This window comes from Callorhinchus milii, unplaced genomic scaffold (genome assembly GCF_018977255.1).
Source record: "Callorhinchus milii isolate IMCB2004 unplaced genomic scaffold, IMCB_Cmil_1.0 Scaffold2, whole genome shotgun sequence".
NCBI lineage: Eukaryota > Metazoa > Chordata > Chondrichthyes > Chimaeriformes > Callorhinchidae > Callorhinchus > Callorhinchus milii.
Genome location: NW_024704743.1, coordinates 13973275 through 13990037, shown reverse-complemented (window position 1 = coordinate 13990037; position 16763 = coordinate 13973275). Strand labels below are relative to the sequence as shown.

At 38.8% G+C, this 16763-nt stretch overlaps 1 protein-coding gene across 1 annotated transcript in view; it reads left to right on the top strand.

Annotated features, from left to right (window-relative positions):
* Positions 1-16763, top strand: part of LOC103185533 (golgin subfamily A member 4) — an 80078-nt gene that overhangs the window by 8827 nt on the left and 54488 nt on the right. Inside the window, 5 exon segments of the mRNA XM_042332455.1 lie at positions 1887-1985; positions 7050-7133; positions 9250-9561; positions 12574-12621; positions 16098-16154. Of these exon segments, the coding sequence (XP_042188389.1) occupies positions 1887-1985; positions 7050-7133; positions 9250-9561; positions 12574-12621; positions 16098-16154 (600 nt within the window).

Below are 16763 nucleotides of genomic sequence, written 5' to 3'. Positions count from 1 at the left end.
CCCTTTAGGGAGAGAGTGTATATTTCCCTTTCCAGACACAAGGCAATTGCCATGTGTAGGTGCCAAATATGGATGTTCTTGAGCATGGTGATTGGTTTCTGAAGGTGTTAAACACCAAACTGAGATTAAAAAGGCCAACAGTAGTGGTTTGAAAGGGGTAGTAGAATTAAATTCATGACTATCTTTTAGTTAATTGGGCTCTAACCATAAAAATAGATCCACTTAAATATTTGTATGGAGGATGGGTAGTATTGATGTGCAACCGTCTGAATTTTGCATCTTTTACCTGTATGTTGTTAACACATGTTCAGGTAAGTATTAATTTTAAAATGTAAGGTCTTTGGGTTTCCCTGAAAGGAGCATTCTTACAAAATGTACTACTGCATATTTCTTTTCTACCACCTTAAAAGAAAACTTTTAAGTCAAATACTTCTAACAAAGTCATGTGTTTTTTTACACAGTATTTTGAGTAGAGCATTTGTGAATATTTGCAACCACAGTGTTAAAATTGCAACTTTTTTGGGTAAATCCCACTCCGTGTTGCACTGATTGTTAATTGATAGCCTTTGAAGTACAACAAAATTCCATTTACTTCCATCAGAAGTACTTTCTGATTCCCCTTTAGAAAACAAACTATTCACTGAAATAGTCCACTGATTAGTGTTACACAGTAGACTACCCAGATATGTTCACTTACCTTTACCAGACCGATGGGAGACTTAATACTACCCCATAGAACTCTATTTTAAGTTGTTCTAATACTGTGTCTTTCTTCCATATTATGTGAATTATGGAGATAATCAATTAATCCTTTTTAAATTAACTTTGTATAGGATAATAATGGCTTTCAAATTTGGTTTTGAGGTATAACAACTTGCAATTATGTAGCGCCCTTCGCTACATCTTGGAGTGCTCAGAGATTAGCTGTACATGCAGATTTTTAGTCTTTTTTTGAATTAATTGCAGCAACTGTTCAACTAATCATTCAAGATGTAAGAATTTTGCTTTTTCAAGGATATACATAATGTTTCTTCCCTTTTCCTCCATGTCTTCCACTACCCACACTCCCGAATGATTCAATCAAATGTCGTTCAGTTTTTTTTTCTCTGCACTGCTGCTTGGCACCATCCCATATGAGCTGTGGAAGGCAAGAGGAGCTAATCTTGTTTTACCATTGTGACTCGTTAGGTCTGTGATGTTGCTGATTTGTATTGGAGAGCTGATGGTGCTGTTTTCTTCAGAAATGTAAAATCAATGTGAAATTGCTCTCTCTGTCACCTTGGAGCATTTGGGTGTTTTGGCTCTTGCCAGGTTCAGTATACTTGAACAGAATAGCCTGATTAAATCAGAATATTAAGTGAGCTTTGGAGCAAATTATGCAACCCTGTAATTGCTTCTACATAGTAGGGGTCAGTGTTTTCCCTTCTCTAAACCTATTACACTTCATAATCACAATCAGCATTGTGTTTTTGGATCTTATTCTTCCAGACTTTTGAATTCATTTAGCAAACAAAGCATATGTTCTGAGACTGGGGGTGAAATCAAGGGATTCTTGGTAAAGTATAAGAGAAAATATAAACTGCTTATAACCCCATCTAAGGAATACATTTTGGATGATACATTTGGTGCAAAAATAAAAAATAATTTCCCAACATTGCCTTTCCTCATTGGAAAACCTAATCAGCACACAACACAAAAGTGAATTCCTGAAGCCTTGCCTTTCAATATATATTGACCGCAAAACCTGAAAGCAAGTGCTCTGAATCCTCTCACAACGAGAACATTGATGTAAATCGGTTTTCCATTGTGTCAAAAGTATATGCAACATTTCCTCTTGAGCTTTCTTTATTTTTCTTTGTTCTTCTCCTTGCTTATGAATGCAACAGCTGCTGGCCGGGATGATTGCAGAGCCTGCTTTTCTCTCTGAATATACTATCTTTGCTTTGGAAAGCACCAAACGGCCTAAGCCGCTGAGTGTCAATGTGGTGAGTCCTCCGACCCTCCCAACAATGCCTTTGGCAGGGTAGGAGAAATGTTTAGCAAGTGAAGAAGTTGTGCTACTAGAGGCTTGCTTTCTTACAAAGGCATTTACCCTTTAACCCTGAGTTAATCTAAGGATCTCATTAGACGTTAGCTGAGGCTGGTGTCTCCTTTGGAATACATACACTTGCTTAACTTTACGTATATCCAGCTTTATACTTCGTTTTTTAAAAAAAATATATTCTTAGTTTGCATTTTTCACCTTACAATCATTGCATCTCTCAAAGGAGAAAGCCTCTGCAATAAAATAATGAAATCCTTAGATGTTAATGTACCAAGTTGCTGAAGCTTTGCTGTAATAATTTTAAATATTCAGCTATTGGCTGCTGTGAATAATAACCAACAATGTATGTTTTTGTGAACTAATGCTTAAGAAGCAAAGGTTTACTTCAAGGGATGGTAGTCATTGGCTTGCATCTGTACTGGTGTTGTTTAGAAGTTAAGGTAGACTAAATAGATGAATTGCAGCAAATGGTTTGTTTAATGGATTAATTTGGACTTAATTGCATTTAAACTAGAGTTTTCAACAAATGTTACCAAATTGAGTTCAAATTTGAACAGAATCAGTGAATGGACAAAATATTTTTTGGAATAGATTATCCATTCTCCCTTTGCTGACAAAACTAGTACTCTGCAGCTATATCCATAGTTCCTGGAATGGTAAATCTGAATTCAAATAAATTACCATATACTTTTTCAAATATGCATTCCTATAGGGAAAAAATACAGCAGGGTTTCCAGGGCTGAAATTTCTAGAAAATTGAATCTGTTGTACTTGTTATATACTTCAGATGTACATTATAAATGTACATTATAAATGTACATCTAAACCATTACACTTGAGTTAATAGTGTTTTAAAAGTGTGATGGTAAGTTTTTTTTTGTGTGTTTGTCAATTGTCAGATGTTTCGTATCAGAGAAGAATGCTTGTACTTTTTTGACCCTACCCTAAAAGACTGTCATGACTGTGTGTGGTTGTCTTGTGTTTTTTGAGATGAATAGATCACATTTGCATTAAGATGGAGATGAAAGTAATAATGTTCTTTTACACTGATTCAAGAACATTGACAGAGAGAAAGCAGAAAATGGAAGGGAACAGCGAATAAAACATGAAATTGAGAGAAAGGAAGAGATATCAAAAAGAAATTCATTGAAGATGAAAATAAAAGATGATTGCTCCAGTTTTTGATTGACTGTTTTGGGTGTCCTGTTTTCTTCACCAGTTTTCAAACTCCCTATCTCATGAGGGCTTTTGACTTTTGTCTTCCAAGTAGAGTATTTCCCTGCTTATTATCCAAATAGCTATTATTCATACATGAGCTATTATTCATACAAAAAAAGTTTTTAAAAAAAAGCACAAGCCTTCTTGACATTGAGCATTGGCAAGGTAGTCAATGGTGGGGGGGGGGGGGATTTTTAGCAATCCTAATACTGCCTTTGCCAGATTTCCATACTCCAGGAGGGGTTTGTGGATTGTGGTTAGAAGTGGAATTTCAGGCTGTTTATATCCTTCCACGTAGCCCCTTCCCCAAGCTCAGGAATATTTTGAATTGTTGAGTTTTAGAGTTAATTTAGCTGAAGTTTTCCAAAGGTCATAACATTCATTCCCAGGTGCATAGTTTATTGAAGGACAATATTCTGGATTCCACAGAGATTGCCATGTGCAATAACAGGTGCTATTCACTTGAACAGTCAAGTCTATTCAGGGATGGAAAATAATCTGACATTTTGGTTTGGACCTGACTATCAAAAAGATCAGATCCTTAGGCATTTTTGCCTCAGGAGGGGATTGCCAATTATAATTCTATTCTGACAGTTTTCTACCACACGAGGCCTTCATGTGCATTGACAAGCTGATGGCAAATTGACAAAAATAATTTCTTCATGGGTGCATGATTTGGAATGTGCCTGGAAATGTGAACTGAGAAGAACTCCTTGATATTGAATGGAAAATTATCAGCAAATTTTGCACACCGTTCACACTGCCAACAAAATTGATGCTGCTTCAACAATCCTGACTGGAACATGCTTTTGAGCAGATGTTGGATGAGGAGAGGAATAATCATGCACACAGTCAGTGAACAATCACAATCTTCAATGATTTCTTGTTTTAATTACTTTCAAATAAGAAAATTAAAGGAGGGAAAAGCATTGAGGGATAGAGGTAAATCCGACAGCCAGATGGAAGGGTCACACAGAGATGGAAAGAGGATACCAAGGGGGAAATGAAGAGGGGAAAATACTTTTAAAGATATCTTTAATGATCCTGGACTCTGATGTTTGCATCTCCCTGGCTTTGGATAGTGCCATTACTTATAGAAAATGGAGCAAATTTGCTGCTGTGAATGTTAACAACAACAAGGTTTCATTTATAGAGCGCCTTTCATGTCGGGAGGACGTCCCAAAAGTCACTGTATAAATAAATGTGTATTGTATCTTATCTATCATACTTCCCATTGTTTTCATAACTCACCTTAACCTAGAGATGTGATGCACACTGTAGTTGTAGTTATAAAAACAATGGGAAGTATGATAGCTGAGATACAATACACATTTATTTATACAGTGACTTTTATGTCAGAAGGATGTCTCAAAGACTTTACTAGGTTGGCACCTGAGCCAGTGGGGTGGGAGCTGATGAGACATAAATATCAGATCAAAGCTATTCCACTGCAGCCTCAATCGTTAGAACGTAGCTGTAAAGAGTTGCAATCTTGCAAACTCATAAAATAATTATTTGCAAGGATGTGACATTTACTGATATTAATTTTAAATTGAAAGCAATCTATTTGGGGAAAAATTTTTTTGAAACTAGTGTGTAATGTGTGTTAATTATTTTAGCTCCCCTGTTTAAGGAAATTCTTCGAAAACGTCAATTTTGAAATGTTAGTAGCTGCTTGTCACTTTCAATTAGATGTCTAGTTATAACTTCAGGTGTTTGGGTTTATAATGAATTGACAATTCTAAAAATTAATCTACTAAATCTGAATTCTGCATAATCTATTCTTTGTACTAATCGACTGATGCACAGAGGAAAGGAAACTGAGTGAATAGCAGTGTTCTGTGATCTATTAGTCAATGATATTACAGTATAGAATCCAGGTTAAGTATTGGCTACATTCAATGCAACGTTATTCAGCTGCATCCAAAAGCACTATTTACTTTGATATATTTTTATTTTCAAAGCAAAGTACTCATTACCCCCAAGCAATGCTATAGATGGGTGATGTGCATCCAAGTCTTTACTTGAATGGAATACAATTTTCCATCACCACATTCTCTCTTCTCTCTCTGCCCCGCCCCTTTACTACAAGGAATTCGCCCCCTTATGGTAATTCTGATCTAAAACTTGTCTTCCTGATAGTCTGGTGCCATCTATTAGAGCTCTATCATACATACCTCCTAGTCCTTTATTTAGACGATAAAACAAAACGCTTTCAAGTGCATCACTTAATTTTTAAAAAAATCGATGGAGGTATACACTTAACATGTTAATTTAAACTTTTTTAAAAAAAAAGTAACATGCATATGGAAAGATGTTTTATTGGCATTTGACCTAACCAATTAGTACTTCATAATGCATTTTTAAGATTATTTGCACCATAAGGTAATCACAATTCAAAAGTAACAAGGGTGATTAGATTCTTACATTTGGTTGAATGTGGTCTATGCATTCTGAAAGTTTTTTTCAATGAGTAGAACAAATAAGCTAAAAATAATTGAGTAAATTCTTCTTTCCTACCTAGTACTCAGTTCAGTGATATGCAGGTTTTCTGTTGTCTTTTCCATTAGTTTTATAGCTTTTGTATAACAGTGCCAAAATATGTACACAATATTCCCAAAAGTAGTTTAAGTAAGCTTTTCTCGATGTTCAAAGTTTCCTTTTATGTTCTATGCCTTTGGATATAAAATTAAGGAGTCCGCCTATTTATGGCATGTATTTTCCGACCAAAGTCCCTCTGGTTTTCTGCTCTGTTTAAAACCTTACTACTTAAAAGTGTGTTTCCTTCCCCCATTACCAATATGTGCTGCTTCACAATTTTTTTGCCAGTGAACTGAATACTATCTCCTGCCTTACATAATCTTTGTTACAACCTTGTTACTCCCCAAGCTGAGAACCAAAAATTGTCATGGTTTGATGTAGACCAATGTGTTGAAGAATTAAGATTGCACAGAGTTTTGGTGAATTCTTAAATTCATTCGTAATTTGGAAGCTCTATACCTTGACATAGATGCCCCCAAAATGGTATTTTCTAAGGTTTGTTGAATAGAAAGGAAAATTATTCTGCTCAGCAATAAGCACAGTACATTATAAAGCATCTAATTTCAAATAACAGTTCCTACCTCCATTCTCACACAGGCCAATGATGCAGCAGATATGGAACATATTCCTACAGTTATCATAACATGTACAATAAGTATTGGAAAACCTTTGATCACAAAGTGGTGTGTGTGTATGTATGTTTGTGTGTGTATATGTTGGTCGTCGTGTGATTTATATGGATAATTAACTTTGCCCTAATTCTAAATGTGCTACTGAACTAATCTTCTACTCTGTTCCCTGCTCAAGACTACTGCTGATTTTAACCTGTATTTGTATTAAAAATGTTTGGAGCACATACTATTTCACTGAATGTTTCAAGCAATAGATTACGAGCAGGACTGAAAAAGAAACTCAATTAGTTGAAAATAGATATAAAACCCACAGAAGATGCAGGATTTAACTTGTTGCTACTGAGTCTCCATCGCTGCATAGGAGGATCACAAATGATGGAAAATAGATTTGGAACTTCCAATACCTGTAATCCAGTAGCTTTCAAGAACAGACTCAAAAACTGTTAAATGCTCAGTGCATTACGCCTAACCGAAAGTTAAGAGAATAATTGTGATTTTTTTTAAATGGTGAAAAGTACTTTGAGGGAAATGGGGATGCTACCTGTATTGCTTTTCTTAAAAATATTAGTTTTTTTAATAAAAAGTGTGATTGATTTTATACTTTTTGTTCACAGAATGTACTTAGGACCTCAGAAGAAAATGTATTATCTTCAAAGTTCACAGATGACTTTAACGGTGATGGTTTGGTTACCCCTCAGGTAATTGCTCTTGAGCATGACAATGTCATTAATAATCGTTGCATTTGATATAGTGCCTTATCGCATCTTCAAGATATCTCAAGCACTTCACAGAAAATACTGTAAAGTGTAGTGACTGTATTTTGTGGGCGAAACGCGGCAGCCAGTTGCACACAGCAGTGTTGCACAAACAGTCGTGGAGTGAGTGACCAAATTATTGTTATTTATTTTGAAGAGATCATTACCACCTGAAAGCGATCTGCCAATCGACTAACAATCGGGTTCCTACTTACTGCTAGGTAAACAGAGGAAAAATACCTGAAGCAACATAATGATGTTGCTAATACGTGACTGTCAGCAATAGGGCAAGGCTTTCTGTGGTCAATATATAAACTGATGCTAGCGGGAATTAAAAACCAAAATGCAAAGCTGCAACTTGTAATGACAGCAAGAGAAATAAATATCTTGCTCCTATAATTTTCTGCATGGTCAAACTCTATCTATTCATGTATATTCAAAAACTGAGTGGTGTAGAAATTAATATTAAAATAACTATTTAGAAACACATCTTGGTAAGCAAGCAACAAATACTAAAGGTACTACATGAAGGATAAGCCATTAACCATGGCTAATTTAGTTCGTTGATGCATTTCTTTGTAGTTAAGTATAGGACACCAGTTATTGGCCCACTGAAGTACCTTGTATCCATCCATCCCTCCTCCACTATTCACAAAATTCAACTCATCCAAAACTCCGATGCCCGCATTCTCACCCACACTGAACCCCGATTACCCCAGTCCTTGCCAAACTCCACTGGCTCCCTGTCAGATGAAAAATAATACTGTATTTATGTATGATTTAGTGAGAATACTATTCACAGATACCAGGTTAGATAGTACAGAATGTGACAGGTTTATTTAGAAAACAGCCTGCCTTGAGGGACAATTTGCTGATTGCAGTATACATGGAGTCCTGTAGCTCAGTGGTTAGAGCACTCGCTTTGTAAGCGAGAGACCTGAGTTCAATTCCAGGCAGAGGGCGAAACCTTGGGCAAGTTTCCTTACTCCACACTCCTAATAATAATCCCTCCAAAACCAAAAACAATAATAAATTGGTCATTTTCAATCTACGACTGTTTTTGGGACATTGCTGTGCGCAATTGGCTGCCGCGTTTGCCCACAAATATACAGTCAATTCACTTTACAGTGTGTTCTGTGAAGCGCTTTGGGACGTCCTCCCGATGTGAAAAGCGCTATATCAAATGCAAGGATTATTATTATTATTATTATTATTATTCACAAGGTAGTATGTCAGCTCATATCTTGCAACATTGTTTTGTTTTTAGTTTGCGAAAAGAAATGGTGAAGGGGGGTAAATACTTTTTGCCCTTAACTTGCAATATATTTAAGGTGCAAAGTGAGAACTAGAACTTTTACTCTGCTTACTAGAGCTTTCAGGCCAACAAGAAGCCATTCATCTAATACTGCAATAAGATTTTTTTTATTTAGCACAATATAAAGTCAGTGATGTATTTAGTAATTGTATTTTATCTTACACTTCTAGTGTTTTCTGGTATCAATGCAATATTAAGTCAGTTATTTTAGTAATGCCTACTTTATTTCTAATTTCTACAAATTATTGGTAAGTACGTGCCTTGACATACAAGAAAATCTCAAAGCATTTTGCAGTGGGGGCAGTAGATGACCACTAAGCATGAAATGGGAATACTTTGCTTTTGAAGAAATGTGAACAAAAAAAGCTTTTATGTTTTCATAATGCGGCACAGAATCAATTAAAATGTTATCCTCTCAAATGCCACAATTTTAATTGATTCAACTTGAAAGCAAATTGAAAATATATTGCATTTTTTGGGTTACGCAGCTGAATGTCTACAAGAATGGTGGGGTTTTTTACATTGAGATTATTGCATCGATTATCAAATAAACAAATATGTGACAAAGTAATATTAAAATTCTAGAAAAAGATTATTTCTACTAAAAATGGATAAAACATACTTTCTCACACAAAGCAAGTGCAGGTTTTATAAGTTTAGTGAATCAAATATATCCTTTTTGCTGCTTTTGTGAAACAGTGTGAATGTTTATTAATTATAAATAAGTTTTATTTTTTGCCTCAGAAGCCTGAGGCACAGTCTTTTACACAGAAACTTCAGCTTCGGGTTCCATCCATGGAATCTCTGTTTCGAACATCTGCAAAAGAACTTTTCCGATCTCCTTCCAAAGAAACATTGGTACGAACTGCTTCAAGAGAGTCTCTCAATCGAATAGACACAGATGTTCCTGGCTCTGGTACCACCTTTGATCCATCCTCGGACATAGAAAGTGAGGCAGAAGACTCCAATTTTGAGAGTCTTAGCAAGGATCCATCATCCCATCAGTTCCGTAGGATAGAACGAAGCTTGAACAACTATAGAGGGAAATATTCAGAGGTACGAACTATTAAAATGTATTATTTCCAATTCATTACATCTTTGAAAGGATGTGAAATGCAGTAAATACATAGCTTCAAATAACCTGGGCTTATTCCATAAGCAATATGTTATAAATGGGTTGTTAATTCTCATTGAATAATGGTATAAATTCTAATAATAATAAAACGCCTTATCACGTCTTTAAGATGTCTCAAAGCGCTTCACTAGCGCCTTGGGACGTCCTCCCGACGTGAAAGGCGCTCAATAAATGGAATCTTGTTGTTGTTGTTGTTCACAGAATATACTGTAAAGTGAATTGACTGTATATTTTGTGAGTGAAACGCGGCAGCCAATTGCTGTCCCACAAACAGTCGTGGATTGAGTGACCAAATGTTTATTTATTTTGAAGGAATTATTACCCCCAGAAAAGCGATCCATCAAATTGACTAACAACTGGGTTCCTACGTACTGCTGGGTAAACAGAGGCATTTGGAGTATGGAAACTTGCCCAACATTTCGCCCTGCCCGAGAATTGAACCCAGGTCCTCTCGCTTGCAAGACGAGTGCTCTCACCACAGGACTCCAAATTCAATAATAAAAGACAAGATCTTTAAGCAACAGTTTGCTTATCTCTCTCCATGGCAGCTTTAAGGATGGGGTCACTTTTTGCATTCCAGGCTGCTGCCAATGCCTCTTAACAGATTATCTGATTCTAGATGCACCAAATATGTATCTGTAACCTAACCATTTATTTCCCCCCTGGCCTCTAGTTGATTCATTGCTCAACTGAGCAAAATGGTATTTAAATCGGTGTCATACCCATTTACATGCTGAAACTGGCCTCTACAGATGGCTGGGGTACAGAATCCTGCAGTCAAATAAATGCTGTAATGCAGCATTAAGATCATAGTAGCACACATGCGTGATAATGTGTGATAAAGAGATTTCTACCAATTTATACTGATCTTCATCCAACTTAAGTAGAAAGGTTTGAAATTGAACATCTTCAAAAGGGTTTTCTTTCAGAATAGCCCATTAAACAGATGCTTTTTAGTGGGCTTTATTCTCCAGAGTTATTGCATTTAACATTACATTCATGTTGACAAAACACTTAAAAGTTGTGAAATAATGACATTTCAAAAATACTTTATGTTAATGTTTGGCAGACAATATTCTGTATATGAATATACGAAGGTGCCAATAAGTATAGATTTGAGACACAAATAGCCTCTGGAAGAATATGGAAATACTAAAAGCTATAACAAACCTTGCAACTGTTTGAGGTATAGAAGACCAAAAAACCTGACAAATAAAATTACATACTCTCTCTTCCTCTTAACATGCCACTACCAGTTCCTTGGGCAGTTTAATCCCCATTGAACTGCATTGCGTTTCCTCCATTCGGAATTAACCTTCACTAGTTTGACCATCAAGGACAGGTTTTTGAAACTATTCACCCGTTTTTCCCTGATGATTTTGATGCAGCGTCATCTGTAACACCCCCCCCCACCTCCCTACACACACACACACACACACACACACACACACAGTCTGACAAAGAGCAGCAGGGTCAACTAATAGAGCAACTACTTGGTATACCTCTTGCCCCATAATACAGAATGGTGCTCCATATATTCATTTTACAACAACAACAAAATTAGATTTGTATAATGCCATTTACATATCTTGCACGAGTACTTGAGGAACAAATAATAATTGAAGACTCCTGACATGATGCGGGCTTTGCTGGTTGAAAGCTGAGTGGGGAAAGAGCACAGGCATTGTGCATATAACTAAATTGTAATGATTTTTGTTGAGTTTCTTTTGTGAGCAAATCAATCGCCTTCTAATTTTCTAATCTGACCAACTCCTACCACAATAAATAAAGTCTGCTTACAGGCATCCAACAATCCTGCTCTCTACTAGATATCTGAATTCATAGAATAGTGAATTCACTAAGCAGTCCGAGAAAGGGCATGCTACCTGCATGAAGGGCATTATATAAATGTCAGTTCTTGTTGTTAATGGGGCATGATACTGACCCTCTTATTCCTTCTCTCTCCCCCTCCTCCCTCCCCCTCACTCCTTCTCTCTCCCCCTCACTCCTCTCTGCCCCTTCTCTCTCCCCCTTACTTCTCTCTGTTCTAAGAGGATTGAACTTGTTTTCTTTCATGCCAAGGCACAATGATTTAGTACTTTTATTGCATCTATTTAATTAGTTTCAGATACTCAATAAACTTGTAATAGTTTTTAGTATATTGGCTCACTATGCCAATCCTCTGCTTGCTGGTCTCCCTATCTCTTCCCTACATAGGCTGCACCCTGGACCTCTTGCTCAGGCACTACAAGCCTATCACCCTTGTCATCCCTCAGCTCCACTAGCTTTCCATCAACATATCGAGTTCTGGATCTTTTTTCTCGCATTCCATTCCTCCACGGCCCTTGTGACCTCTTTCAACCCTACAAACCCAATAATTCCCTTTGCTCAGCAAACACTGGCCTGTTCATGGCCCCGGCCCTATTTGCCCCACTATCGACAGGCAGGCTTTCAGCCATTCTCCTGCCACTCTCTGGAACTCTATGCTGGAGTCCCTTGGGCTCACTCCTTCCCTCATTCAGTGCAATCTCAGGAATAATCTTTGACTGCGCTTTCAGTCACCTTTCTCCTCCCAGCTAAGTGTTAGAGCTTTGAGACATCCTCCCAATGTGAAAGGCACTAATAAAAACAAATTGTATTTCATATTGTTGGGTCTCGGTATGCACAAGTTGAATCTGATCACTGATCACCTCACCTCTGTATTATATGTAGGATTCAAATTTTTTCCCTTTTATTATTGGAGAATGTTGGAAGCTATGAAACTGAGGAATGTTAAGTATAATCAAAACCTGGTGTAAATAAATTCTGCTAAATTGTAAAATTGCACATATTTAAGTGCTTACATTTTTGTAAATTAAAGTACAGATGTTTTGACACCATCATGCAAATTCCCTCATAGGCATTTTGTAAATTCATCTATTTTCTTTTTACAGTTAGTCACTGCCTATCGAACTTTGCAGAGAGACAAAGAAAAAATGCAGGTAAATAATAGGCACTTCAAGTGTTTGTACATGTGACATTGCCCTGCTTACACATGTCCAAAAATTTGCACTAATTGTCTCCTCCCGTCTCTTCTGTCTGATCTCTTCAGTCTTCTTAGCCTCTCTCAAATTTTCTGCGCAGATGCACAATCTTGGTGTCCTGGTCGACATCCAGCTTTCCTTTGTCCATCACATCCGGTCCCTCACCAAACCACCTTCCTTCACCCTCGCCCCATTGTACACCTCCGCCCTTATCTTGAACCAAATGCCCCTGAAACACTCATTCATACTTTCTCACATCCCACTTAGACGTTTCCAGTGCACTCCTCACTGGTTTCACTTGCTCCGCTAATCACAAGTTGCAACTCATCAAAATTCCGGCACCTACACCAAACTTTGCATGGCCATCATCCCAGTCCTCACTGGCTCCCAGCAGATTGATTTCAAGGTCCTCACCCTCACCTACAAATCAATCCACTCCTTGATATCCCCTTATCTCTGATCTCCTACCCTCCTCCCAGCCCGACCTCCATCACTTAACAAACTCAAGCTTGCTGCAAGCTCACCTGTTCCTCACCACCATCAGTGGCTGAGCCTTCAGTTCCTAAGCTCCTGACCTCTGGAACTCCTGCTCTAGCACTCTCTCATCTCCTCTCTTTTTGTGTAAGACCCACGACAAATACTACCTCTTTGAACTCGCCCATGGCCACCTGCCGCTAACTCCTTCCCTTACTCAGTGTCTAACTACATTCCTGTGAAGGGCTCCAACACGTACTCAATGTGAAAGCATGATATCAATGCAAGTCGTACCTGTGACGAAAGATGAACAGTTTGTAGTATAAAAGTAATGTTTCTTTTCTTTTTGTTGCATTGTTAGATTCTAGCCATTGGATGTGGCACTGACTAATTTACAACGTATCCCTCTAATGGTCAAGGGTCCTATTTGAAATAAGTTTCGGCACTCTCCATCCAGTTTCTGTTCGGCAGAAAACACTTAATTTGATATTAAATTTAAGAAGTATCTGTCTCTTTCAGAACTCGCTGTCATCACCCCGCTCCTCAAAAAACCTTCCCTAGATCCCTCAAACCCCAACCACTACCGCCCTATTTCTAACCTGCCCTTCCTCGCAAAAATCCTAGAACACGTTGTTGCCAATCAACTTCGCGCACACCTCTCTTCCCACCCCCTCTTCGAACTCCTCCAGTCCGGTTTCCGCCCACACTACAGAGCTTGTGAAAGTCACAAACGACATCCTCTCTATCTGTGACCAGGGCTTCCTCTGCCTCCTTGTCCTCCTGGACCTCTCCGCCGTGTTCGACACAGTCGACCACGCCATCCTCCTCCACCGCTTTTCCTCCGTCATCGACCTCAGTGGGGCCGCACTCGCCTGGTTCGAGTCCTACCTCACAAACTGCCAGCAGTACATCTGCACAAACGGCTTCTCCTCCCGCTCTCACCCGGTTACCTGTGGTGTACCCCAAGGATCCATCCTTGGCCGCCTCTCTTTCTGATCTATATGCTCCCTCTTGCGGATGTCATCTGCAGACATGGGGTACATTTCTACATGTATGCGGACGACACCCAACTCTATTTTTCCACCTCTATTTGCGACCCCCAGTCCCCTGATGTTCTGTCAGCCTGCCTATCAGACCTCGGGCTGGATGAGCGCAAATTTCCTTCAGCTGAACGTTGACAAGACGGAAGCCATACTCTTTGGCACTCATCAACGCCTAAAATCTCACGGTTCTCACCTCCTCCACCTAACGGACCTCCCCCTAAAACTCTCCGAACCCGTACACAACCTAGGCATCAGTTTCATCCCCCAGTTATCCTTCCTCCTCCACATCCGGTCCCTCACCAGCACCGCTTTCTTCCACCTCCGACGCATCACCTGTCTCCGCCAATACCTCTCTCCGAAAGTTGCTGAAACCCTGGTCCATGCCTTTGACACCTCTCGGCTGGACTACTCAAACTCCCTCCTTGTGACCTCCCCTCCACTACCATCCATAAAATCCTGATTATTCAAAACTCTGCCGCCCGCATTCTCACCGGCACCAAACTGTGCTCCCCGATTACCCCAGTCCTTGCCAAACTGCACTGGCTTCCTGTCCCAGAGAGGATCGATTTCAAGATCCTCACCCTTGTCTTCAAATCCTTCCACTCCTCCACACCCCCCTACGTCTCTGATCTCTTTCTTCAAAACAGTGCCCTTTGCCTTCGTTCCTCCAGGTCTGGCCTCCTCCTTGTCCCCCGAGTCCTGCGCTCCACCCTCGGCAGCCGTGCCTTCAGCCACTATGCCCCGAGGCTCTGGAACTCCTTTCCTCACTCCCTTCACCTCGCTTCTTCCTATTTTCAGATCTCTGCTGAAGACCTTTCTTTTCGACCGCACCTTTGGTCACCTTCCTCCCCCTCCCCCTAGCTCGGCCCCGGGATCCGTTACTGTGAAGCGCTCTGAGATGCCGTCCGGCGTGGAGGGCGCTATATAAATCCAAGTTGTTGTTGTTCAGACGTGTTATAGAGACTATCTGCTCTATAGTTCATCTGTACCTTGGGACTTCCTCCCAACATTGTACAGTTGAGCTGCATTATAACACAATATCTTCCCAACCAGCGTTATAATGGGGCGCAACCACTTGTTAGCATGTCCACATCGTGACAGTACCAATCACATGACTAGCGATGTTACTGCGCACATGCACAGAAAATTGATGGCTTCAAGTCATCGGGTTGCTGCTGGCTTGTAATAACCTGATGGCCAACATCAGCCATTGTTTAGTCCTCGGGGATGAAGCCGGTGTGAGAAGCCGACCTTGGGTTCACAGTGAACCTGCATTACAAATGGACCCTTGTTATAATAGAGCTCTACTGAAGAATATTTTGGAAATCTTGCAACACATTCACCTGTGTCCATTTTAGCTCGGTGAGAAATGCTTATGAAAATGTTCAGCTGAAATGTTGTGGTAGTTTAACATTCAAATCAATGGACTTTATTCTGGTGTAGCCATGCAAGCCTGAAAGAATGATAAAGCTTCAGTACATAGTTTTCAGAATATTTGCACTCATTTAGTTACTGTTTTTACAAATCCGTTGTAAGTTAGTCGTGCGTGATGCAAGTCATTTACGCTCTGATGATTTGTCTGTCATAACACATGCATTGTTGTTTGTGAAACTTCTAAAATAGTGATGAAAGTATTGTTTTCCAAAGGTAAGGGTGATTCAGCAACATCATTTTAAATATTGTAATGATATTTTCAGAAGCAATAATTGTAGTAATTTACTTCACCAATTGCTGCAGGAATCTTTAAGTGGAATAGGAAAAGTAAAGATCGCTGTGAAATCAAAATGGAGAAATTCTATTGTGGCTGATCTTCAAACAGTACCTCTTCAGATATGTGACTGCTGCATGCTGTAACACTAAGCTATCTGCAAGTGGGGTATATTGTAATACTAAACTATTTTCTATCACTGCTTTTAGGCAATTTTGAGTCAAGCTCAAGACAAATCTCTTCGTAGAATTGGAGAACTTCGTGAGGTAAGGCTCTGCTTGCACATTTTTGAAATAGAGCTGTTGCTTTTGCATGTTTTGCTGCTAGAACAATACAGATCAGATGGTGACTAAATATTGAATCTTCAAAGGTTTTACTCTTTTTAATTTTATCTGTTCCTAAATTTGATGTTAAAGTTGCTGATTATTATATGAAAAATATGGATTCCATTTTAGATGATCTGAGCAAATAATTTTTTAACCTCTTGAAAGTTGCTGCAGAGTATCTCGTGCTTGCAGTTGGCATGTAATATATGTGCACATTGGGATAGTATTTTTTGGAGGGGCAGAAGCTTTTGGTGTTTTACACCCACGGTATTTTCAGTAGTTAATGCTCCTAATGTATATTAAGGTAATTCAAAGTTTGATTAACATCTAACATGTTTGTAATTTACACTATGGATTTTAAATGTATTTGTCGTTGTGTTGGAGTTGAACAGAATATGAACCTATTTGGTACATGCATGTGTTTGGAATGTACCTGGTATTCTCGTTTTGCCTGTAATATTGAGGTCATTGGTCACTATTGACAGGAAATGGTGTCTTTTAAGTTGACAACTTTGCTGCACACAAAAACAGTTTATCTCAGGCTTGCTT